At 46.5% G+C, this 26,599-nt stretch overlaps 1 protein-coding gene across 1 annotated transcript in view; it reads left to right on the top strand.

Moving 5' to 3' along the window:
* The window catches only part of ULK4 (unc-51 like kinase 4), a 542,391-nt gene extending 516,552 nt beyond the window's left edge, over positions 1-25,839 (top strand). Inside the window, exons 36-37 of the mRNA XM_038768285.1 lie at positions 21,732-21,820; positions 25,210-25,839. Of these exons, the coding sequence (XP_038624213.1) occupies positions 21,732-21,820; positions 25,210-25,270 (150 nt within the window). The 3' untranslated portion in view covers positions 25,271-25,839. The remainder of the gene's footprint in view (positions 1-21,731; positions 21,821-25,209) is intronic.
* The last annotated feature ends 760 nt before the right edge of the window (positions 25,840-26,599 follow it).

Genomic DNA, 26,599 nt, shown 5'->3' with positions numbered 1-26,599 from the left:
TCCTTCCCTTCCCCACAGCACCTGTATATATGTATATATGTTTGTACATATTTATTACTCTATTTATTTATTTATTTTACTTGTACATATCTATCCTATTTATTTTATTTTGTTAGTATGTTTGGTTTTGTTCTCTGTCTCCCCCTTTTAGACTGTGAGCCATCTGTTGGGTAGGGACTGTCTCTATATGTTGCCAATTTGTACTTCCCAAGCGCTTAGTACAGTGCTCTGCACATAGTAAGCGCTCAATAAATACTACTGATTGATTGATTGATTGATAATCATGTTGGACCCAGGTCCTGTCCAACGTGGGGCTCACAATCTCAGTACATGGGAGTAGGATTTAATCCCCACTTTGCCAATGAGATGACTGAAGTGCAGAGAAATTGTGACTTGCCCAAGTCACCCAGCAGACAAGTGGTGGAACCTAAGAGAACCTAAGTCCTCTGAGTCCCAGATCTGTGCTCTCTTCATTGGGTCATGCTGCCCACTCCTCTCTCTGGCAATCCAGCAGCACCTCAATGTCAGCATCATTCCCCTCCTCTGACCAAGCAACACACTGGGACAGGAGCCTCCTCAGCAGAGCAGACTGCTCATCGAACCCCTGAAAGCCGTTCAGCGCATGTGTGTTGCTTGGCAGCAGGGTGCACCACACAGCGTTTGAGCACGATGCCCTAACAGCTGCACGTACCAGAGCAATGATGTCAGTGACATCCTTGTTGCTAAGCTTTCCCCGTAACTCCTTAACACTTGATTTGCCCTCCTCATCCGTCATCTGTTAGCGTTGCAATTGTCCCAGATAGCTGGTAAGTCTGGAAGGCAGAAAAAAGACTTTGGTCCGTTGGCTGAAGCAGCAAAGTCATGTTTAGAGGTTGAGAAACAACTTGACCATCTCTGACAATCCCATAATGCACACCAACTTGTACTTCCCAAGTGCTTAGTACAGTGCTCTGCACACAGTAAGCGCTCAATAAATATGATTGATTGATTGGGGCATTGTCAATAATCAGGAGACTCTTGAGTGCTTCATTTCCTGCCGTTAGGTCCTTGGCTCATCATCATCATAATAATAATGACATTTGTTAAGCGTTTACTATGTGCAAGGCACTGGTCTAAGTGCTGGGGAGGTTACAAGGTGATCAGGTTGTCCCACAGAGGGCTCACAGTCTTAATCCCCATTTTACAGATGAGGTAACTGAGGTCCAGAGAAGTGACTTGACCAAAGTCACACAGCTGACAACTGGCAGAGCCGGGGTTTGAACCCACGTCCTCTGACTCCAAAGCCAATGCTGGCTCAGAAAAATCTTGAAGAAAAATTCCTCCTGTGACCCCCTGTTGCTTGAATAACAATGTTCGGGGAGTTGGAGCTTTGCTGATCCATTCAGGGCTCAGGGAGTGGTAGCAGGGTAGGTCAAGCCGGCTTCCAGATCCCAGCCACCTTCGATATCAGCCGCAACATAATAATAATAATAATAACAATGGCATTTGTTAAGTGCTTACTACGTGCAAAGCACTGTTCTAAGCACTGGGGAGGATACAAGGTGATCAACTCGTCCCACTGGGTCTCACAGTCTTAATCCCCATTTTACAGATGAGGTAGCTGAGGCACAGAGAAGTTAAATGGCTTGCCCAAAGTCACACAGCTGACAGTTGGCAGAGCTGGGATTTGAACCCATGACCTCGGACTCCCAAGCCCATGCTCTTTCCACTAAGCCACGCTGCTTCTCTGCCACATGAAGATGCTCGATCCTGAGCCACCTTGAACCCCAAAGCGGAGGCCTGTTTTTTGTTTTTTTTTCAATAGCATTTTGTTAGGCACGTTCGTTCATTCATTCATTCAATCGTATTTATTGAGCGCTTACTGTGTGCAGAGCACTGTACTAAGCGCTTGGGAAGTACAAGTTGGCAACATATAGAGACGGTCCCTACCCAACAGCGGGCTTACAGTCAAGAAGGCACTTACTATATGCCAGTCACTGTACTAACCACTGGGGTAGATACAAGTTCATCAGGTTGGACACAGTCCATGATCCACATGGGGCTCACAGTCTTAATCCCCATTTTACAGATGAGGTAACTGGGGCACAGAGAAGTGAAGCGATTTGCCCGAGGTCACACAGCAGACAAGTGACCGAGCCTGCATTAGAGGTCCTTCTCTATCCAGGCCTGTTCTCTATCCTCTAGGCTATGCTGCTTCTCTTTTGAAATACATCTGCAGACTGGCTTTCTCTCTCTCTAAAGAGGCTGGACTCCTGTTATTTAAAGTTTTGCTCTGGAAACACTCTCTTCTTCCCCCTCTTCCACAGTTTCCTTTGACACTACAGGGAAGCTTGCAGCTGTGGCTTCATGCACACTGGAAGTTTCACCCATCAGTTTAACACTAGGCAGGTTAAACCTATTCTTAAATCCAGCAAACCACCCACCACTGGTGCTGAATTTCTTCATTTCCTCATTTATCTGATAAGTGGTTTTTTCTTTGTGGTGAAGAATGGGGTTCTTGATTGTCTCCTGGTTTGTCACTGAACCCAAGTGTCTGGGGTTTTTTCCAACTGCTCAATCATGCCATTGCTCTTGCGCTGACCTGAATAGCCATTAGTGGTATTTATTGAGCGCTTACTTTGTGCAGAGCACTGTACTAAGTGCTTGGGAGAGTACAACAAATGGGCACATTCCCTTCCCACAACAAGCTTTACACATCTCAACTTCCTTTCATTTTCTCAGCCTTTGCACAGATGGTGTGCTGCTTGGATTCAGTTCATTTCATTGCTGTGATATTTCAGGTTCTTTTGTTCCTAACAGAACGCTTCATCACATCAAGGTAATTGTGTTTCTCTTCTCCATTTCACGGGCACCAGGCTTCACACGCTTCCCGCTCATTGCTAGTAGAGAATCCTTATAAAGCAATCTTTTCATGAGAAGCACAAGTTTCCTCTGGGTGTCAGGGAGCTGGTGGGGAGTTTCGAAGCCAGTGGTCAGGGATTTCTATGTGTTTCATAGAGAAAGAGTAGCCATCGGAGGGGTTTGAATGGCATTCTAGAAAGGTGAGAATTGGGCGGCTGAATCTGGGATTGGCAGGAGAAGGGACAAATTTGGGGCAAGAAGGTAGTTAAGGTGGTTGAAGGCATTGCAGAGCCAGGCTGTGATGAAAACCTGAACTGAGGTGATGCATATAAAGTGGAGAGGAGACTGCAGGCTCCAGACTTCATCTTAATGAAGAGTCTGGCCTCTGATTAGGAAGTGAACCATTCGCATAGCTTTTGTCATGGAAAAACAAGTCCAGCCCACCTACAAAGACCTATTTGAATCTCATAGATTGTGCTTAAATGACAGAGGGCAGAATCCTTAAAGAGTTGCTTAGAGAAGGCAGGGCTAGAAGAGATATATTGATCAAAAATGTGTGGCTTGTGTTTTAATTTTCTAATTTTCACATTTTGTCGGATGGGGTACAGTGACTCCGGTAGCGTTTCGTGGTTGCTTAATGCTAATATGAAAAAATGAAATTGCATTTTCTTGTCCTGGAAAAATCGAGAGTAGGTGTAAGTAGAGACGGTGGGGGAAAAGAATATTAGATTCAGCCTTTTGTTCAGTTTGATTAGAGTTGAAGTGATAATAATCTCTAGACTGTAGGCTCCTTGTAGGCAGGGAAAGTGTCCACCTACTCTGTTACACTGTTCTCTCCCAAGTGCTTAGTTCAGGGCTCTGCACATAGTAAGCGCTCAATAAATGCCACTGATTGATTGATTAATAATCCGGCTGTTGAGGAATCTCCAAGTATCAAGCCCAGAATTAAACCATAGTGGGGCTCATCCTTAACGGAAGATGTGTTCAAACTTTCTCAGCAGCTTGCATCTGTAATTTACAAAAAAACAAAAAACCCAACAAAATTTATGCAAACTTCAGGTCAAAAAAAAAATGTAGTTGTCTCTTTTGAAAAGAGCCATTATCTAATGGGCAAGCTTTGAGGTCCAAAGAATTCCCCATGAATTGATGTGCCCAAGCTTTGAGGAGCAGTGTGTGTTATCCTACAGATCGAGCTCCTGCTCAGATGGAAGATTCCAACTCGTTTTTACAGCCCTTAATAAGGGAAGAAGAAACTATATTCTTTGGGGGTGTCAGTGTGAGTCACTCCTCAAGTTCAGTGACTGCAGACATTTGAAAATTTTGAATCACCAACAGTGACTGACTATAGGAAAAAGTTTAGTTTCGCAGTGCCAGGGAACTTGAGGAAACATTGAGCCTCCTTATCTTTCCTGAGAGTTCTCAGACCAAATTTTGCTCTTATCCCATCTTAAGAATCCATGTTTTATCAAATTCTAGATTCCGTTTATCTCATTAGCACTGAAATAAAGTGCTTTCTGTGAGTTTTTCATCTTTTCATTTTTTTCTGCTCATTTAATGTATTTGCAATTAGTATCACCATATTACCTGAACAGCTAGCTAGTCTATAGTTTGGGAAATAATGGTATTTATATATCAATTATGCTTTTCCTTATGACTCATCCTAGCCTACTATAATTGAACAGAAGAAAGTTGCCATGTGGTTATTAGCTTCATAAAGAAAAATCATTTTGAAATGTTAAATCGCAAGGAAATTGCCACTAAACTGAGTTTTAATTACTTTTTTAATTAAAGGACCAGTTACTGGTGGTAAGTCACTGAGCACATGTTGTAAACCTACGGCAATATATCAACATTATGATCAGAGTTTTCTAAACGATCTGGGAGCAACATAGTGGAACTCCCAAACCGTGAAAGAGTGAAGTAATGACCCCTTTGCCCATCTGCATAGTATAAATATTCTAAGCTAGCTGAGTATTTGAGTGTAATAAGTACATTTTTATCAGTTATCTAACAATCTAATTGTTTGTGTTCAGCACCCAAATTGAAGTTAGTGCTGTTATAGTTGCTCCCTGGCTTAGCAGTGTGCAGTGAATGAATGCTTAAAAAAGGTGGTCATCTGTCTACTCCGGTTGGAGTAGAGATTCCTGAAATCCCCCAAAACATATCTCATTTCCATTTTGATGAAAAGAACTGTCAGCCAAATCAGATTATTGTATTATGTACACATATTCATCAGATTTTAATGTGATGTTCCTCCTGAGGCCTCAAAATGCTGAACGTAATAGACCTTTCTAGACATCCACACTGGTCCAGGGTATATTTATCAGTTTCTTGCTACCATCCCCACTTTTCGATTGTTAGCACCTTGAGAGCAGGGATTTTTTTTTTTTAATGGTATTTGTTTAGCGCTTACTATGTGCCAGGCACTGTACTGAGCACTGGGGTTGATAGAAGCTAATCAGTCCATGTCAGTCAGTCAGTCATATTTATTGAGCGCTTACTGTACTAAGCACTTGGGAAAGTACAATATAACAGTCTAACAGACTCATTCCCTGCCTATAGCGAATTTACGGTTTAGAGGAGGGAACAGACATTAATATAAATAAAATTACAGAGGCATACATAAGTGCTGTGAGGCTGAGGGGGGGCGATGAATAAAGTGATCACGTCAAACCGTCATAGAAGAGAGTGGGAGAAGAGGAAAGGAAGGTTTAGCTAAGGCCTTCTGAAGAAGGCCTCATATCCCACATGAGGCTCACAGTCTTAATCCCTAATTTACAGGTTATGTAACTGAAGCCCAGAGAACTGAAGTGACTTGTCCAAGTTCACACAGCAGACAAGTGACAGAACTGGGGTTAGAACCCTGATCCTTCTGGCTCCCAGGCCCTTGTTCTGTATAATAATAATAATAATAATTTTTTGTTAAGTGCTTACTATGTGCCAAGCACTGTTTTAAGTGCTGGGGTATATACAGGTTAATCAGGTTGTCCCACGTGGGGCTCACAGTCTTAACCCCTATTTTACAGATGAGGTCACTGAGGCCCAGAGAAGTCAAGTGGCTTGCCCAAAGTCACACAGCTGACAAGTGGCAGAGGCGGGATTAGAACCCACGACTTCTGACTCCCAAGCCCGTGCTCTTTCCACTAAGCCACGCTGCTTCTCCCATTAGGACACACTGCTTCTCCATCCCATCTTTACTTTTACAAGGGCCTAGGACAGTAGTCTCTCCCCATTACTCCCTAAAAACTCTCCTTTCAGAGTTTTGGCTCAACTTTCCCACCACTGCCATCAGCGAAAGGGGCTTGGCTTAATAGTGGATGTACCTCCCCTCACCTGAAATTTCACCCCTTGCTGAGGTTTGAGAAAGCGTCTTCTTGGAAGATGGATAGCCACGTGGCTTTGTGTAAAGAAGTCACAGGTTACCCAAGGAAGACCTCACTCAATCAGTGGCATTTATTGAGCACTTAAATTTTTGTCAGCTCCAGCCACCACTCTGAACCAAAAGATGGAGGAATCGGCCAAGCCTTCCTCGAAAGCCAGGCATGACTGCCAGCCATGTCATTTAACATTCTCAGAGGGCCCAAACTCACTGGGCCTATGACAGAAGAATAGAGATGAAACTTAATAGCGGCTGACTTAACAAGGTGGATTCACATCAGGAAGCATTGTAGGTTTAGATGCAGCTGCTTTGAGGATTTTTTTTTTTTAAGTTTCAGTCCAGGGTGGGATAGTAAAGGCCAACTCCTAACAAATGCATTTCTAAAAGAATAAAACTCTGTTCACCCCAGACTTCATCCACAGGAACGAGTTTTTTGGACAGGTCATTTCTAGAGGGTGTAAGGTGTATCAATTCTAATTAGCAAACTTGTTATACTGAATACTCCCTCGAGGTTGTTTTAATAAGTTCCCCAGAAAGTGTAAGTCTTAACATTCTTGGTAGAGGCAATGATGGTAATAAAAATCTCTATTTATGTAGTGCGTTGCGAGGGAATCTAAACATTACTGTATTCATTTTTGCGTGTTATTTCTCTGTGGAGTAAATCGGTTGACAGTGTGATTAACCTCATTTTGTAAATGGGGATTCCCTACTGTTGAGCCGTGGGCAGGATTCTTCTCCATAATGTCCTGATTCGTACCCTTTTATGTCTGCCCAGAGGCAGATAGATTCCATTTGCAAGAAAAACGCTTAGCAATATCCGAAGGCACAAAATCCATCTTTAAGTTTGGCTACTTTATATAGGCTTCTCTATTTAGCCGTCTTTTCATCTGGATTTCTATTTCTTGGGAAGCCTCCATACTTCAGAACAGCACAGCAGTGACAAGCCAGGCTGTGGATGGCTTGATTCAGGATGCAGACTGCTTCTAACAGCTTCTAACCCTCACCTGTTCTTCAGAAATGATGGCCACTGTCTGTCTCATCATTTCTCAGCTTCTGGAGGAACGCTTTTCACCTGGGTTACCTCCCAGGTGGAGAGAAATTAATTTCAGGGTTTTTTAAAAAAATTATTTTATAACCAGGCTGTAGTGGGCAAAGGTGGACATGGAGTTTGCTCGTAACGGTCTGCTCTTTCTATTGTGATCCTGTTGGATTTTACTCTCCCAAATGCTTAGGAGAGTGTTCTGCACATAATAGTGCTCAATAAATGCCGTGGATTGATTTATCAGTCTGGTGACCCTTTTCCCTTTTCGCCCTTTCTCGGGCAAGTGAAAATAGCTCAGGTCTCAGCAGGAGATCTTTCTTCCATGAGAATTCCAAAAGGGGCCAACAGCCCAAGTCATGAGTGTCACAGGTAATGCTGTCTAGGTGGCTCCTTATAATCACAGAGAATTTGGAAATTACCAATGCATTTCTACTTGGAGGAAAAAAACAAAGCCACTGTAGGAATCGTAATGATTTGGGTATGTATTAAGCCTTTACTCCATGTCGAATCCTGTGCTAAACAATGGGAGAGGTACTAGTTAATCAGATCAGAGTGATCAGATACCAGTTAATCAGGAGAAGCAGCGTGGCTCAGTGGATAGAGCATGGGCTTTGGAGTCAGAGTTCGTGGGTTCAAATCCCGGCTCCGCCAATTGTCAGCTGTGTGACTTTGGGCAAGTCACTTCACTTCTCTGGGCCTCAGTTACCTCATCTGTAAAATGGGGATAAAGACTGTGAGCCCCCCGTGGGACAACCTGATCACCTTGTAACCTCTCCAGCGCTTAGAACAGTGCTTTGCACAAAGTAAACGCTTAATAAATGCCGTTATTATTAGTATTATTATCAGAGTCTGTGTCTTGGCTTGGGCTCCCAATCTGAGCGGTGGGGAGAGCAGGTATAACCTCATTTTGCAGATGAAGAAGCTGAGACACAGAGAAGTTAGATGACTTGCCCCTGGTCACCCAACATCCAGTGGCAAAGCTGGAATTAAAACCCAATCTCCTGCTTCCCAAGCCTGTGCTCTTTCCACTAGACCATGCTTGTCTCCAACAAAGAGAAACTGTTACCTAAATCTCCTTTTCCCACCATGTTGGCTGGGTCCTGCATTCTCTCCATGGACTGCTGTTTGCCTCTCCTGCCCTGACCCCAATAAAGAAGCAGCGTGGCTGAGTGGAAAGAGCATGGGCTTGGAAGTCAGAGGACATGGATTCTAATCCTGGCTCTGCCACTTGTCTGCTGTGTGACCTTGGACAAGTCACTTAACTTCTCTGTGCCTCTGTTACCTCATCTGTAAAATGGGGATTAAAAGTGTGAGCCCCACGTGGGTCAACCTGATTACCCTGTATCTACCCCAGTGCTTAGAACAGCGCTTGGCGCATAGTAAACGCTTAACAAATACCATAATTATTTTATTATTATTTACTGAAACATCCAGGGCTTTCAGAAGACAGAATCTCTGGTCTTTTCCCTGATGCTGTTTTGGGGCACACAGACCAGAGGGATCAGTGGCCAGAGTTTGGAATCAGGAGCTCCGTGGGATTCATTCATTCAGTCGTATTTATTGAGCACTTAATGTGTGCTGAGCACCGTATTAAGTGCTTGGGAGAGTACAATATAATATAACAGACACATTCCCTGCCCACAATGAGCTTACAGTCTAGAGGGGGTCTCCACACTCAGTCCATGGGCCCACTGACCATCAGGAAGCATTTCTGGGACCACTACTCTCCTTTAAAAAGGACCCATTAAATCTTTGGCCAAATGCCCTCAAAGCATGCCAGATTCTTTAATTACAATGAAAAAAAAAATTCCATTTTCTTGAAAAAAGCAGAGAATGTAGACCAGCTTTCTTCAGTACATATTCTCCCCTCGCCATCTGGACTGGATTTGCACCTGACTTTCTAGGACAGCTCATTTTGAATGAGGGAGCAGGATTTGAAAAATCAGGTGCAGACCCTGTCTGAAATAGCACCCAACTTTTGGAGTGTTCCTTCAGAATGGATTTGTACTTCAAAACATCAAACGTGACTTCGTAATTGCGCTGGATCTGACATTTCCAAATGGCACTACCTTGAACTCATCAAGTTGGGTGTAATTTCAGATTGAATTTGCGTGTCTGGCTTTTTAAAGTGCAAATCTCTGCTGAAATCGCAACTCACTTCCTGGGAGCAATTGGATTGAACTAGAAATCGGTCAGTGTGGTCCCCTCAGAAAGATGAATTTGGAGCCACGCGGAGAGGCGAATTTATGCAGATGCACTTCCGAGTGCCCGACTTGGTTTTCATTTCACCTCTGACTTTCCTTTTCAGTGTTCAGCCTCTCAAAATATACTGGGTCAGATGGTTGTGATCAACCGAAAAGAAGAGGCTGTCAAAGTCCATGGGTCATCAGTGGACATCACTGACCTCTTATGTAAGCGTGGGTTCAACCTGTCTTCCATGTTGAATCGATTGTACCCTCCCAAACATTTAGTACAGTGCTCTGCCCATAGTAAGTATTCAATGAATACCACTGATTGATTGATTTGGAGAACTAGAATGGCATCTTATAAAAGGTCAGAAGTCTCACTTCTTGCCCTGCAGGCAAGGGCATTCCCAGTTTTGTCTTCCCATTCTTTGAAATGAATCTGGGAAATGAATTGTTTCATTGTCTGACTCAGCGATCAGTCAGAATAGCATTTCTTATTGAGCATCTACTGTGTGCTGTACTAACATTTGGGATAGTACAGTAGAGTCATTTGACACAATTTCTGCTTCCAAGGAGGTTACAATTTATCAGACTGAGACAGGTACTAAGATAACTTACAGACAGGAGGAAGAAGGAAAAGGGGTTTTGTACATGACTTAATGGTTACATAGTAGGGTATGTAAGGTAAGTAGGTAAGTACTACAGGAGATTGTGAGTTCCTGAGAGGTCATATGCCACCATAGTATTGAAGTGAAGTGAGAAGCAACATGGCATAATGGATAGAGCACAGGCCTGAGTGTCAGGAGGACCTGAGTTCTAATCACTACTCCATCACTTGTCTGCTGTGTGACCTTGGGCAAATCACTTGACTTTTCTGGGCCTCATTTACCTCATCTGGAAAATGGGGATTAAGACTGTGAGCCCCATGTGGGACACGGACTCTGTCCAACCTGATTAGCTTGTATCTACCCCAGTGCTTAGAACAGTGCCTGGCACATAGTAAGGGCTGAACAAATACCATTAAAAAAAGAGGTGGGGCGGGGGGGGGATATCTCCCAGGGAAGGCCTCACGAAATAGATGTGATTACAGGAGGGCTGTGAAGAGGAGAGCAATACTCTTGTCAGATGTGAAGGGGAAAGGGAAGTCAAGGCAGGGGGAAGGATGTGGGTAAGGGGATTGATGGCAGGATAGGTGAGAACAAGGCCCAGTGAGTAGGTTAGATTGAGAGGAGTGAAAAGTATGAGCTGGGGTGGAGTGGGAGAGTGAATAAGTAGGAACGAGAAACCTGATTGAGTGCCTTAAAGCCAATGGTTAAACATTTCTGCCTGATGTGAAAAGGAGTGAATAGGCATTGGAGGTTCTTGAAGATTGGGGAACATGTGCAGAACAGTGTTTTAGAAAAGTGATCGGAACAGCAGAGTGAAATATGGGTTGAAGAGGGATGCAACTGGAAGCAGGGAGAAATGGGATCAATCAGTGGTATTTATTGAGTGTGAAGCACTCAAAAGTATACAATACAATAGAGTCGGGTGACATGATCCCTGTCCACAAGGAGCTTACAATGTAGAGGGAGAGAAAGTCATTAAAATAACTTTCAAATAGGGGAAAAGGCAGATTGTAAAGATATGTACCTAATGGAGTCAGGGATGGGACATCAAAGTGCTTAAGGAGTTCACACCCAAGTACATAGGTGCTGTATAGGGAATGGAAAATTCGGATGGGGAAATGAGGAGCTAGTCAGGGAAGGCCTCTTGGAGGAGGTGTGATTTTTGTAAAGCTTTAAAGCTGCGTAGAGAGATGGTCTGCCAGATATGAAAGGGAAGGGAGTTCCAAGCCTAAGGGAGGATGTGGGTAAGGGGTCGGAGATGAGATTGAGGTACAATGAGTAGGTTGATTCATTCATTCATTCATTCAATCATATTTATTGAGTGCTTACTGTGTGCAGAGCACTGTACTAAGCGCTTGGGAAGTAGAGTGAATTATGTGGGTTGCATTGTAGTGGGAAATCAGTTAAGTGATATAGAAAAGGGAGAGCTGATTGAGTGCCTTAAAGCTGATGGTAAGGAGTTTCCATTTGATATGGAGTTAGATGGGAAACTAATGGAGGTTTTTGAGGAGTGGGAAAACATGGACTGAATTTTTTTTTTTTTTGAAAAATGATCTGGTCAGCAGAATGTTCTATGGATTAAAGTAGGGAGAGACAGGAGGCAGGGAGGTCAGCGAGTTTTTTCCAGCTGAAAACAAACAAGGCACCTTTTCCCCCTGGTTTTCCCAATAGTCAAGGTGGGATAGGGTAAGTGCTTGAATCAATGAGGTAGTGTTGTCAACCATAATGGAAAAGTTAGGTGAAGGAGAAGAGTTGAGGGGGTAAAATAAGGTGTTTACATGAGGGAAATATAACTTGTGAAAATTTTTCCAGCCCGAGAATATGGTTTCGATCAGAATCTGCAGAAGGTGAAACCTACCATCAGAAGGTTGTGGCAGTTCATTCAATCGAATTTATTGAGTGCTTGCTGTGTGCAGAGCACTGTACTAAGCAATGTGGAGGAAGCTAATGATTTGGCAACTTCCTCATCGCTTTCTCCAGTAACCTTGCTGTCAGGCACCAGGGGAGGTGTGGGCATGTCTGCCTGGCTTATGCACTCCCACCCAGCCCAGGCTCCAGCCCACGTTGCTGCCCGGGGAGTACTGAAGAAAGGAAATGCCCTGTCAAATCAAGAATGCAAGCAGAGTTTCAGAGAACTCTTAATTGCCAAACTTGCTTGCCTGCTGTTTATGAAAAGGGAGAAGGAGCTGAATGACCTCTGGGAAGAGAGTTTTTTCCAGCTGGAAACAAACAAGGCAGCTTTTCCCCCTGGTTTTCCCAATAGTTACGGGCCTGCCAAGCAATTACAGTTAGCACCTCCTCAGAACGGGCTGTGTGTCAGTCTAGCAGACTCTGGGGTCAACCAGGATGTGTGGTATTTGTTAAGTGCTTACTGTTTTCCAGGCACTGTACAAAGCACTGGGGCAGATACAAGTTAATCAGGTTGGACACAGTCCCTGTCCCACACAGGGCTCACAGTCTTAATCCCCATTTTACAGATGAGGTAACCCTGGCACGGAGAAGTAGTGTGCCTTAAATCACATGGCAGGCACGTGGCAGCCGGGATTAGAACCCAAGTCCCCTGACTCCCAAGCCTATCCTTTCTCCATTAGGCCACGTTACTTCTCTAGACTTAAAAGACACAAAAAGCAAGGCCCGGTCCCTCAAACTAATAGACTTCAGCTGATCCATAAACATTTCCATGGAAAGAAAAACTGGCAAATCCCCTTTTAGTTACCTTAAAAATGAGACCGTTGTGTATATGCTGCTAACCAAAGCGTATACTACTGAAATGAACCCGTGTTAGTTTTCTCCAGTCGGACTCACTCATCCCAAAACGAGAGTCACTCTTCCTCAGCAAGGGCAGCTGGGCCTGAGACACCCGGGTTCAAATCCTGGCTCCGCCAATTGTCAGCTGTGTGACTTTGGGCAAGTCACTTCACTTCTCTGGGCCTCAGTTCCCGCATCTGTAAAATGGGGATTAAGCCTGTGAGCCCCACGTGGGACAATCTGATCACCTTGTATCCCCCCAGCACTTAGAACAGTGCTTTGCGTATAGTAAGCGCTTAACAAATACCATCATTATTAATAATAATTATAACAACAGTATAACAATAATATATTATTATATCATATTATTATCATATTATATAATTATTATTATATTGTTACATATAATATATCATTATATTTCATTATATTATTATGATCATTCTCATAATATTATAATTATATTATATTATATATTATATATTACATATTATCATAATATATCATATTAATATATATCGTTATAATACATTATATTATATTATATCATATTATATCATATTATATCATATTATGTTATATTTTATTATATTATATTATATCATGCACAATATTATTATATCATATATTATCATTACATTATTGTTACTTTATTATATAATAATATATTATTGTATATAATAACAATGATATTATATGTATAGTATATCATATTGTAATTATTATATTATTATAATAATATAATTATGTTATATAATATTATTATTAGCAGTGATGATAATTAATAATAATCATCATTATTGATAACAGTGATGGTATTTGAATAATAATGATGGTATTTGAATAATAATGATGGTAGATTACGGGCAGATTACGATTCTCGGGAAGGTGAAAGGCTCATCGGTGTCACCGCTGTTTTCTCCTCCCTCCCTCCCTGAAGCAGGGACCCCCGTTGGGTGGTTGTGTGAGGGTGTGGAGGCCAGTTGAAGCCTGCCCATAGCTGCGTGGACGGCTTCCAGAATCACTTGTGCCTTGGTGTGAATTCTTGTGTATCCCTTCACAGGGACAACTGCTTATCCCCCTGCTTCCCCACCCCCAACCCCCCTCCTATGCCAAGGGCCCTTTCTGAAGTCGTTGCCAGATGACTTTCTCTGTAGCCTTCCCATCCCTCTCACTGCTCTTGGGGGAGGATTGCGGGTGGGAGTTGAGGAAGCTCCTGAGGGACATCCATGGTTGATGGCAGGAACTTCCATTTCCCTTTCTTGAAAAGGTCAAGCACACTGGGATTTCGCTTATATATATATACACATATATATTATATATATAATATATATTAGTATATATAGTATTAGTATATATATAGTATATATTATATACATTTCGCTGTATATATATATATATGTTTGTACATATTTATTACTCTATTTTACTTGCACATATCTATTCTATTTATTTTATTTTGTTAGTATGTTTGGTTTTGTTCTCTGTCTCCCCCTTTTAGACTGTGAGCCCACTGTTGGGTAGGGACCGTCTCTATATGTTGCCAATTTGTACTTCCCAAGCGCTTAGTACAGTGCTCTGCACACAGTAAGCGCTCAATAAATATGATTGATTGATTGATTGATTATACACAACTCGGCCCACCGAACCCCAAGGCGTGCAGAGGGATCTCAGACTGCAAGCAGCATGGCCTAGAGGCGGGACCCGGGTTCTAATCCTGCCTCCACCGCTTGCCTGCTGTGTGACCTGGGGCAAGTCACTTCGCTTTTCTGCGCCTCACTTGTAAAGTGGGGCTTAAAACCGTTAAGCCCTGTGTTGGACGTGGACTTTTTCCAACCTGATTAGCTTGTAGCTATCCCAGCGCTTAGGACAGTGCCTGGCGCATAGTAAGCACTTAACAAATGCCATTAAAAAGAAGTAGGGATCTCGGCAGTGGCATACAAGAATTCCCTGGGACCCAAGATCAGGCTGGGAGAGGGGGAGCATGCCTCCCCCCTGCTCTGCCCCAGGAACACCAGCCTTCCTTTCTTTTTGGCAAGGCCAGCAATGGAAGCCCTGGCCCAGAGCAAAGCCTGAGCCCTCTCCGAGGTTATCACGGCTCTCGTTACTTACCCGCCGCCAAAACGGAAGCGTTAGGGCCTCAGTGACTCACTTTGGACAAATCTTCATCCTCACAAGCACTTAAGGAGTACTTATTACGAGAGAAGCAGCGTGGCTTAGTGGAGAGCCTGGGCTTGGGAGTCGGACGTTGTGGGTTCTAATCCCGACTCCGCCCTTATCATCTGTGTGAATTTGAGCAAGTCACTTCACTTCTCTGTTCCGCAATTACCTCATCTGTAAAATGGAGATTGTCTGTGAGCTCCACATGGGACAACTTCATCGTCATCATTATTGAGCGCTTAGTATGTGCAGAGCACTGTACTAAGCACTTGGGAAGTACAAATTGGCAATATATAGAGACAGTCCCTACCCAACAGTGGGCTCACAGTCAAAAACTTGATTACCTTATGTCCACCCCAGCGCTTAGAACAGTTCTTGGCACATAGTAAGTGCTTAACAAATACCATCATCATCATCATTATTATTATTATTCCATTCTTCTAGACTAAACCTTGTTGGGGTTAGGTGATGTGTGTTTTTTGTTATTTTGCACTCTTCCAAGTGCTTAATACAGTGCTCTGCATACAGTAGGCGCTCCGTAAATACAACTGACTAGACTAAACCTTGTTGGGGCTAGGTGATGTGTGTTTTTTGTTATTTTGCACTCTTCCAAGTGCTTAGTACAGTTCTCTGCGTACAGTAGGCACTCAATAAATACAACTGACTAGACTAAACCTTGTTGGGGTTAGGTGATGTGTGTTTTTTGTTACTTTGCAATCTTCCAAGCGCTTAGTACAGTGCTCTGCATACAGTAAGCGCTCAATAAATGCAACTGACTAGACTAAGCCTTGTTGGGGTTAGGTGATGTGTGTTTTTTGTTATTTTGCACTCTTCCAAGTGCTTAGTACAGTGCTCTGCATACAGTAAGCACTCAATAAATACAACTGACTAGACTAAACCTTGTTGGGGGTAGGTGATGTGTGTTTTTTGTTACTTTGCAATCTTCCAAGTGCTTAATACAGTGCTCTGCATACAGTAAGCTCTCAATAAATGCAACTGACTAGACTAAACCTTGTTGGGGTTAGGTGATGTGTGTTTTTTGTTACTTTGCAATCTTCCAAGCGCTTAATACAGTGCTCTGCATACAGTAAGTGCTCAATAAATGCAACTGACTAGACTACACCTTGTTGGGGCTAGGTGATGTGTGTTTTTTGTTATTTTGCACTCTTCCAAGCGCTTAGTACAGTGCTCTGCATACAGTAAGCGCTCAATAAATGCAACTGACTAGACTAAACCTTGTTGGGGTTAGGTGATGTGTGTTTTTTGTTATTTTGCACTCTTCCAAGTGCTTAGTACAGTGCTCTGCATACAGTAAGCGCTCAATAAATACAAATGACGACTAAACCTTCTTGGGGTTAGGTGATGTGTGTTTTTTGTTATTTTGCACTCTTCCAAGTGCTTAGTACAGTGCTCTGCATACAGTAAGCGCTCAATAAATGCAACTGACTAGACTAAACCTTGTTGGGGTTAGGTGATGTGTGTTTTTTTGTTATTTTGCACTCTTCCAAGCGCTTAGTACAGTGCTCTGCATACAGTAAGCGCTCAATAAATACAACTGACTAGACTAAACCTTGTTGGGGTTAGGTGATGTGTGTTTTTTGTTATTTTGCACTCTTCCAAGCGCTTAGTACAGTGCTCTGCATATAGTAAGCGCTCAATAAATACAACTGACTAGACTAAACCTTGTTGGGGTTAGGTGATGTGTGTTTTTTGTTATTTTGCACTCTTCCAAGTGCTTAGTACAGTGCTCTGCATACAGTAAGCACTCAATAAATAAGATTAACTGACTGGAAGCCCTGTACTGAACACCCATGAGGAAAGATCAGTGAAAAAGACACCACCCATGAAGGAATGAAAAGTTTAGCAGACAGAAAAAATTAAACAGTTCACAAACTTTCAGCAGCTCTCCAGTAAACAATTAAGATGACACATGAGCCCAGCTGTCCAGGAACCTTCCGAACAGGTGGAGAGGTTTCTCGTGTTTCAGATACCTCACAAGAAGGGGCATCTTAATGGAGCCCCATGGGGGACACGGACTGTGCCCAACCTGATTTCCTTGTATCAACCCCAGCGCTTATTACAGTGTCTGCCACATAGTAAGTGCGTAACAAATACCATAAAAATTAAGGCTGGGGGGTTTGGGAAGGGCAAATCTCTGATGCCCCTGGGAGCCCCAGTTGATTTTATTTTTATGGTATTTGTTAAGCACTTTCTATGTGTTAAAAACTGTTCTAAGCACTGGGGTAGAGACCAGTTGGATCCTGTCCCTGTCCCTCATGGGGCTCACGATGTAAATTGGAGGGAGGAGAATGTTGAGGTAATAAAAGGGGAGGGTTTGTGGAGTCCCTAGAACCTCTGGCAGGGGCTGAGTCCCAGTCAAGCAGTGGTATTTACTGAGTGCTTACTGCGTGCAGAGCACTGTACTAATTGCTTGGGAGAGTACAATACAACAGAATTGGTAGGCACATTCCCTGCCCACAACGAGCTTACAGTCTTGCGGGGAAGACGGACATCAAGATACAAAAATAATTTTTGAACACGTACAAAAGTGCCATGGAGCTGAGGGTGAGGTGAATATCAAATAACTGAAGGCTACAGATCCAAGTGCATAGAACACCTCACCGGGCCTCGTTCTCGCCTGTCCCGCCGTCGACCCCCGGCTCACATCATCCCCCGGGCCTGGAATGCCCTCCCTCTGCCCATCCGCCAAGCTAGCTCTCTTCCTCCCTTCAAGGCCCTACTGAGAGCTCACCTCCTCCAGGAGGCCTTCCCAGACTGAGCCCCCTCCTTCCTCTCCCCCTCCTTCCCTCTCCATCTCCCCCACCTTACCTCCTTCCCTTCCCCACAGCACCTGTATATATGTATATTTGTACGTATTTATTACTCTATTTATTTTACTTGTACATGTCTATTCTATTTTATTCTGTTAATATGTTTGGTTTTGTTCTCTGTCTCCCCCTTCTAGACTGTGAGCCCACTGTTGGGTAGGGACTGTCTCTATATCTTGCCAACTTGTACTTCCCAAGAGCTTAGTACAGTGCTCTGCACACAGTAAGCGCTCAATAAATACGATTGATTGATAAAGGAGAGGGAGTTGGGGAAAAGGGGGCTTGATTGGGGAAGGCCTCTTGGAGGAGATGTGCTCTTAATAATAATGATGGCATTTATTAAGCGCTTACTATGTGCAAAGCACTATTCTAAGCACTGAGGAGGTTCCAAGGAGATCAGGTTGTCCCACGGGGGGCTCACAGTTTTAATCCCCATTTTACAGATGAGGGAACTGAGGCACAGAGAAGTTAAGTGACTTGCCCAAAGTCACACAGCTGACAACTGGCAGAGCTGGGATACGAACCCATGACCCCTGACTCCAAAGCCCGGGCTCTTTCCACTGAGCCATGCTGCTTCTCTGCACTTAGGTATGTCTCTCCAATGCCATACCTCTTAATGAGGCTTTGAAGGTGGGTAGGGTGGTGGTCTGGCATATATGCATGGGGAGGGAGTTCCCAGGCTGCTGAGCTGCTTTTGTCTGGGCATTGCTTGGACTCATCCCTTTTAGACTGTGAGCCCACTGTTGGGTAGGGACTGTCTCTATATGTTGCCAACTTGTACTTCCCAAGCGCTTCGTACAGTGCTCTGCACATAGTAAGCGCTCAATAGATACGATTGATGATCCCACAGGAGTCAGGGGAAGGAAGGGGGAACCCGGGCAGTGTCCCCTTGACAGCCAGCCATTGTCCTTTGGAGCCCCAGGGGTGGAAATCCATGGACCCCGCCTCCCCACATCCCTCCCAGAGGCTAGAAGAGGCGCCTCTCACAATGGAGGGGCCAACCTTACCTACCCCTCACCCCTCCCTGCCTGGCCCCGCACCCCAGTGCCCATCTGGTGATCTGAGGGCTGATGGGGGAGGAACTGGGGAAGGGGGAACCAAGATCCGGCTCTCCTGCCCTTCCTCCTCCCTACTCCACATGCTCCAAGTATTTGTGTTTGGCCTCAGATGTTTTTTCCAGAATTTCAGGCCCAGTCAGCAAAACCATTTCAGCTGTGTGTTTTCCCCCCAATCCGAAGCTGGGAATCATTCTGGCAACAGTGTGTCTCTCGCTGTGGCGCACACATCCCCACCCACACACACCGTGATCAAGGGCAAGAATCCATCCCTGCTCCGTATTAAGAGCTGAGCTCACCTCCTCCAAGAGGCCTTCCCAGACTGAGCCCCGTTTCTCCTCTCCTCCTCCCCTTCCCCCGCCCTACCTCCTTCCTCTCCCCACAGCACCTGGTATATATGTTTGTACAAATTTATTACTCTATTTTACTTGTACATATTTACTAATCTATTTATTTTGTCAATGATGTGCATTTAGCTTTAATTTGTTCTGACGACTTGGCACCTGTCCACATGTTTTGTTGTCTGTCTCCCCCTTTTAGACTGTGAGGCCGTTGTTGGGTAGGACCATCCCTATATGTTGCCAACTTGGACTTCCCAAGCACTTAGTACATTGCTCTGCACACAGTAAGCGCTCAGTAAATACAATTGAATGAATGAATGAAGGCAGCATTGTATTAAGGCAGCTAATTCAGCTCTTTCCCAGGAAAAGTGGGCTGAGTCCCGATTCCCTGAGCATGGCCAGAGTGTGCTTGTTCAAGGCATGGACGCTGCCCTCTGGGCCAGGCCCTCTGAGCCTTAGGTCTGTGTCCTGTGCCACCAAAGTGAACTATCCACTAGTTCCCACTGCTGCTGCAACATTGTCTCTTCCCTCTGCCTCCAGTCTGGTCACTGGAGCGGCCTCTCCTTCTTCCGTTACTCCCTTTCTGGCTACCTCTGTCTCATCTCAGCCATTGTTTTACCTTTGTTTCTTTCCAACTTCTTTAAATATCCATATTTAGGTCCCAAAACACCTTCACGCACCTGTCTAATGTCACAGCCTCCCTTGTCCTCTTTGACATGGCCACACAGTGTCAGACATTTCCCTTCTGCAGTTTGGATAGTTGGTCATCGCTTGAGTCGGTCCCTTGTGTGGTTCAGGTGGACATGTGAGAGCTACCTCTCTTCCTCCCCTCAAGGCCCTACTGAGAGCTCACCTCCTCCAGGAGGCCTTCCCAGACTGAGCCCCTTCCTTCCTCTCCCCCTCGTCCCCCTCTCCATCCCCCCATCTTACCTCATTCCCTTCCCCACAACACCTGTATATATGTATATATGCTTGTACATATTTATTACTCTATTTATTTATTTATTTATTTTACCTGTACATATCTATTCTATTTTATTTTGTTAGTATGTTTGGTTTTGTTCTCTGTCTCCCCCTTTTAGACTGTGAGCCCACTGTTGGGTAGGGACTGTCTCTATATGTTGCCAACTTGTACTTCCCAAGCGCTTAGTACAGTGCTCTGCACACAGTAAGCGCTCAATAAATACGATTGACGACATGTGACCAACGCCTGGACAATCCCTCTGGGTGACAGCGGTCTCTTTAACAGAGACAGAGACTGTCTGGTGGGCCGCAGGTCAGGGTTTGTATGTCCAGGACAGTAAGAACCCAATGCTCCTTGAGGGGAAAAGTGTCCCTTCGACTACTGCTTCACCTTTACACCCACGACAGTGTCCAGGGAACTTTACATTTGAGCAGCCCCAGTACCCAGGCCCTGTGGTCCCACAGAAACTACTCTTCTCTCTCACTTGGACAAATTCAGGTTCGGTGTCCAGCCAACGACATTCCTTTTTTTGGTGTACTGTTTCCTTAACTGCCTCTAGCCCTTTCCCCCGTGATGTCCTGCCTTTTGGAGTTCTCCTCCGTCCAGAATAGAAGCCCGGGCCTGCCAGGGCCAGATTTTGTGGGGGGCCTGGGGAGGGAGAGGGGATGCTGGATAGGCAGAGGCTAGAAGTATGTGTCACATAAGCCGCCGGACCCCTTGCGGAGAAGGCCTGGGCTTGATGAGGGGTTCACAGGGTGGGCACTGATCCGGTGGGCAGCAGTGGATTTGCGCTGGAGGTCCGACCTGGCCCACTGAACATCCAGTCCCTTGGCCTGGTAGCTGGAGGGCAGAGTCATGATTTGGGTCTCGGGGGCCACAGACAGATAATAATAATAATAATGATGATGTTTGTTAAGCACTTACTATGTGCCAAGCACTGTTCTAAGCACTGGGGTAGATACAAGGTAATCAGGTTGTCCCACATGGGGCTCACAGTCTTAATCCCCATTTTACGGATGAGGTAACTGAGGCACAGAGAAGTTAAGTGATTGGCCCAAAGTCACACAGCTGCTAAGTGGCAGAGTTGGGATTAGAACCCATGACCTCTGACTCCCAAATCCGTGCTCTTTCCACTAGGCCACGCTACCAGGCCGGGCTTGAAACCTGGAAGAGAATGAATACCCCTGGGTTAACCCAAGTCACTCGGGTGGGAGCTGAGCCTTCTTCCAGGCCCGGCAACGTGCCTGGGGGTTGGGGACGTGGCTGTGACAATGAGAGGGGTAGTCGGGAGGCAGGAGGAGAGGGAGACAGTAGGGCCGTGGACTCCTGAATCCCTCAGAGCCATTCTGCTGTGCTGGGGACTCGCTGCCTCAAGGGTTCCTGCCAGGAGTGGGAAGGGCGAGGAGGAGGAAACGGAGCTGGGCTTCTCTCATCTGTTGCTGCTTTAATTTTACATTCCACTGAGTAGCGCAGCCATTGCCATAACTTGTTTCCTTCTCTTCCTTCCCCTCCCTCCTTCCTCCTTCCCAAGAAAAGCACAGACTGCTCTGCCTTTCATAACTCTTCCCTTTCATTCCAGATCACTTCAAACAAGCAGCACTTGGAGAGTCTGAGGAATGATGGAGGAATTCTCATCCAAGCCCTGGAGGAAATGGCCCCGACTGCCAGGTGAGCCTCCTCAGGCTCCGGGAATTTCCTGGGACCCACACTGTGCTCCCCTCGCGCCCCCCCCCTCCCGCCATCTCCCACTCCCCCTCCGCCCACCCCCCACCCAACAGGGAACCGAGAGCATGCCCCAGCTTCGCGGCCCCCCAAGCACTACAAGCTTCTCCAATTACCTTTCCTGTTTCCCAGCCGCCTCTCTCCACACAACGCCCTCCATTCAGAGCTTTCCAGTGCTGGGCTGGAGCGGCTGCAGGGTCCTTTGATCCTCTGATGAGAAAATCGGCAAACCTACTTCTTTAGTTCCCTCAGACTCTGATACTGGACCATTGTTCCCCCGTGTGCTGACAGCCAAGTGTGCTGCCGCCTTCCTCCCAGTAATGGCGATGGTGCTGTTGTCCGGTCAATTCGCATGAAAACCATATGGTTTTTACTTCTGGATTGGGTTCCATTTTTCTTTCTTTTTTCGGGTGTTAATTTAGATGTTAGGGCTTCTAGAAGCAGAGCCAGAATGTTACTCATTCCAGCTGGGGGAAGGAGAATGGGGGGGAAGAGAAGGCTCTGGGGACCTCCGTCTCCCTCCACCCCAAGCTTCAGGTCACCCCAGTTCAGAGGATCCCGGGAGGCTGGTTAATTTGGGGGCCAGGATGGGGTCCCGTCTCGGGGAGAGCCGGGATTGTGAATCAGTCCGAGGTTACTCTGCTTCTGCCACCCCCATCAGCCAGGAATTCTCCCCCACCTTCTTCGGAAATAAGGGCCTCCCTAAGGTGACTCCAAGCCAGAATGTCCTGTCATTTCCCCGCCATTGCCTCCCGGGCCGCGGGATTTGGTTTGGGAAATCCCAAACCGGGGATTTGGTTTGGGAAGCTGTTTGCTGGGCTGTTCACTCTCTGACCAAGTGGCCAAGGCTGTGCTGGGGGTGGGGATAGGGGTGGGATGAAGGTGAAGAGTGCAACCCACTTTGGCTAGCACAGACATTAGAGCATAGCCTCTGGCTGCCCTGAACTGACCAGGGAAATCGGACTAACACCCGCTCTTTCTAAACATGGAGGTGGAGATCCTGGCTGTTTCCAAACAGGGCACGTAGCCGTGCTGCCTTAGGAGCAGAAGAGGAAGACACCTAAAGGGATTTCATTTTGGGGGACGTTTATATCTTCGAAACCACTGATTCAGAAATCTGGGAGCCTCTTAAATCTGGTTCAAAATGCAGTTAAAATGGTAACCGGAGAACCACAGAAAGGGTCTCTGGTTATTATTTTAGCTCCCACTGTCCCGCTTGTTTGAATGAACTTGGTCTATCCCAGCTCTCCGTTCCCCCGTAGCATTGTAGGCGGTGAGCCCAAAGCTAGTCCCGGACGGGCCGGGCTCAAGCGGTAGAACTCATCTTTCAGATGTACAGCTGCTAGATTCACCCTCAGATTCACAGCTGACATCCTCCTTTCTCTGCTGCAGTTGGGTGCCACTTGCTGGCACAGAAGCGGGACAGGTAGCAGACAGTGTGTCACAGAAGCACATTTCCCCCTCTGACGCCCTTCCATAAAAGGCTGCCCGACATGGGAAGGAATTATTCCTCATTTCAAGAAGCCCCTGAATCTAGAGCGGAGGAGAGAGCACCAAGGCTGAGATTGCTCCCTTTTACCCCGACTCCCGCAGGGAGACACCAAACCAGAGAAGCGAGAAAGGCAGGTAGGGTCCCCTGTCACAGGGCTGCGTCGGCCCCAGCCTAGTCTCTGGCGGGCCACCAGGCACAATATTCCGCCCGAATGTGACATCAGGAAAGATTTTTTCAGTGGCTTTCGTTTCCCTCGGTCCCAAAAGGCCGGGCTCGTGTCCGCCGCCGCCCCGAGGGGCCGCACGGGCACGCGGGGCCCGGGGTAGATCAGCCAGGAAGGATCCTCAGACTAGGTCTTCTCAGAAGCGCGATCACAAACCAGTTTCTCACTCTTCCAAGCCGTCAGGCCACTTTGTCTTGAGTGGCTTGGGTCGACGTGGGGCTGAGCCGCGATGAGGACTGAAGGGGAAATACGATTTCTAGCCCTTGAGATCTCCAGGTCTCCCTTCCGCTCCTCATTATAACCACATCATGTGGTAGGGGCAGGGATTCTCCCAGGTATATCTGCTTTTTTGGCTATCAGTTCAGTAGAGTGAAAGAAACCATGCTGTACTTACCAGGCAGTACTTAAATTCCCAGCAGTGATCAGGGAATTCAATAAGGGAATGGCCCGGCCCCTTCGGGGTTTGAACCGGGGTTAGTGCTGTCTTGCCGAAAGTATGTTTCTCCTGAATAAAGCCACCGTAAACACTCAGCTGTAGGCAGCTGAGAGAACAGGCCACATCCTTTGTAGGGTGAGTGTGTGTCTAGGCGTAAGTATCGAATTGTTCCCGTTCACCTTTCTGTTCTGCTGGAGAGGCCTGGCAGGCTTCCAGCCCTTTCCTGGAGTTCGGATTACAGAACGAGCCACAGTTCCAGCTGAGAAATGTGGTCCGTCCCCCTAACTAACCCCGTCTTTCTAACCAGCGAGCAGGCAGGCTCCCTTCAGAGACATTCCTGCTGTCGCTCAGGAACTTGGGCAGGCGGAGCAAGAATGGCGGATGCCCTTTCCTCTGCCAACTCACCCATTCAAGACCGAGGGCCTTTTATGTAGCTTGCATCTCGCTTTTATTTGTTAACTGCTCTATTTTTGTGAAGTCCGAGGGTGCCATGGACTAATTTTATACTTCAAGGCTCAGGGCTATTTGATCTTCGTTCTTTCTTTGATAACAGTTGTCAGGGCAGGAGCTTGAATCGGTTTCAGACAATGAGCTCAAATAACGAGGTTGCCGTTAGAAGCTGCTCATCCCAAACATACACCGGACGGGAAGCCAAGGGCCAAAAGGCTCGTGACTGAGTTGGGAAATGCCGGAAGCCGGGACCCACTGCTGGCTCAGCGTTTTCCAACCCAGCAGCCGGGGCAGGACTCGACTCCAGCAGGTTCCCCGCCAGGCAGGCACCCATCCAGGTCCGGGTCTTGGGGCCTGGGATCCGGAATAAGTCGCCGTCAGACAGAATTCCCGTGCAGGTTCGCTCCTGAGCGAGGATTTGTGTTGCAGTTGTAGCTCTCAGAGAAAAGGGGTGCTCGTCTCCACCCCCTCACCGCGCCCAGCAGGCAGCAGCAGCTGGAAATTGCGAACACAAGATTGGCTACACATTACCAATAATAATATGAATTATGCCGCCTATTTTGTGCATCCTAAAAGGTCCCCACTCTCAGCAGCTGCTTTTCAGCCAGTGGTGTGTAGGCACATGGGAAGGGTTCAGATCAGACCCTGTGGATAACAAGATGGAGAATTGGAAACGGGACATTCAGCCCTAAAGACGCTTAAACCTTGCTTCTGTTTTTGTTTTTCTTGAACAGCGGTGCTGCTGACACTATTGCTTCCTTGGCTTCTGAGATTCTCCAATCGATCAGATGCTAGAGAGATCAAGGGCCGCTTAAGCGTCTCGGTTTGCGCATCCCAGCCCTGGCTGTGGACGGGAGCCCCCCCTCTGAATACTGGGAAAGCAAAGAGCAGCAGCTTTGGAAGCCGAGGGACGTTTCGGTAGCCGTTTCCTGCGGGGGAACGCTTTCTAGCTTTCGAGCCGGGCCACCCCGACTCAACTTCGGCATGGGCTAGTTTCGGTGCCTGTGGTCACGCTGAATTCACCTCAGTTTGTCTTTCCGAAGGCTAGAGTGGGAGAGCGGCCCCATTGTTTGTCTCACGCTGGCCAGGACACTGGGCCTTGCCCAAATGGGATCGAGTTGCAAATAAAGGGTTGAATGGGAATGGAAATTCCTCGGTTCTCCATTTCTCAGATCACCTTCCTGTCGGAGGCAGGGAGTATAGAAACGGGGCCAGCTGCCGATGGAGGGAATGCTTTTTGAAGCTCAGTTTAGCCTCTAATCCTCCTCCCACTTCACCTGCCTTTCTTGTTTTCCTTTGGGGTATAAACTGACACCAGGAATGCTCAGCCGAACTGTAACCGACATCACTGAAAGGCAGAGGTAGCGGGGACCCTTGTCTCGGGGAAAGCAAAATTCCTCCAGGGAAGGCTTGTTTGCTTCAAGTCCTGCCCATCTAGATAAGACGACGGCTTAAAAGCCAAATCTTCTCAGCCCTTGGGACCTTTCCTCCCCGCTTCTTAAAAAAAAAATGCCTGTGTGCAAAATGGCCTGGAAGGAGCTGAGATCCAAGGAAAACGTTTTTTAGGGTCCGGGGTAGGATCCGGTTACTGCAGGATGATCCGGTCAGTTAAACTGAGGAGGAGCCTTGCGGTTTTGCCCTGGACTTGAGGATCCCACCCTCAATCCAAAGAAGAAAACTGAAAAGTAAGCACTAAAGTCGTAGCAGCCTCCTTTTGCCCTTCGAGATCTAGGGGACTCTCGGCTCTTCTCCATTTTGCCATGGCTGCGGAGTCCAGCCCAGGACCGGTTGGGTTGGGGGTCCCAAAGGGAGGCCGGGGGCTTGCTACAGTCTGCCCCCTTTGCCCCACCTCCCTCCCACAGGGCAACCTTCTCATCCAGTGCACAGCAAATTGGTGGCTTCCTGGTGAGATTTCCTGGGCGGCCTCGGCGGGACTTCGGGTGGGAAGCGGGAGCGGTCCTCCTTTCTGCGGCTGGGGATGAGAGAGGACGAGGGGGGTCTCGGACAGAGCCGAGGAGCTGGGGTCGGGACCGTTGGTTAGAGCTGGGCAGAGAGGAGGCTCTGCCGGACAAACAGGAAAGCTTTGAACGCTGGCTGATTTTTGGCTTGCCTGGAGGCACTGGC

Source organism: Tachyglossus aculeatus, chromosome 2, assembly GCF_015852505.1.
Source record: "Tachyglossus aculeatus isolate mTacAcu1 chromosome 2, mTacAcu1.pri, whole genome shotgun sequence".
In the NCBI taxonomy this organism is placed as follows: Eukaryota; Metazoa; Chordata; class Mammalia; order Monotremata; family Tachyglossidae; genus Tachyglossus; species Tachyglossus aculeatus.
Note: the sequence above shows the minus strand (reverse complement) of the source record. Positions and strands in the feature narration are given on the sequence as shown.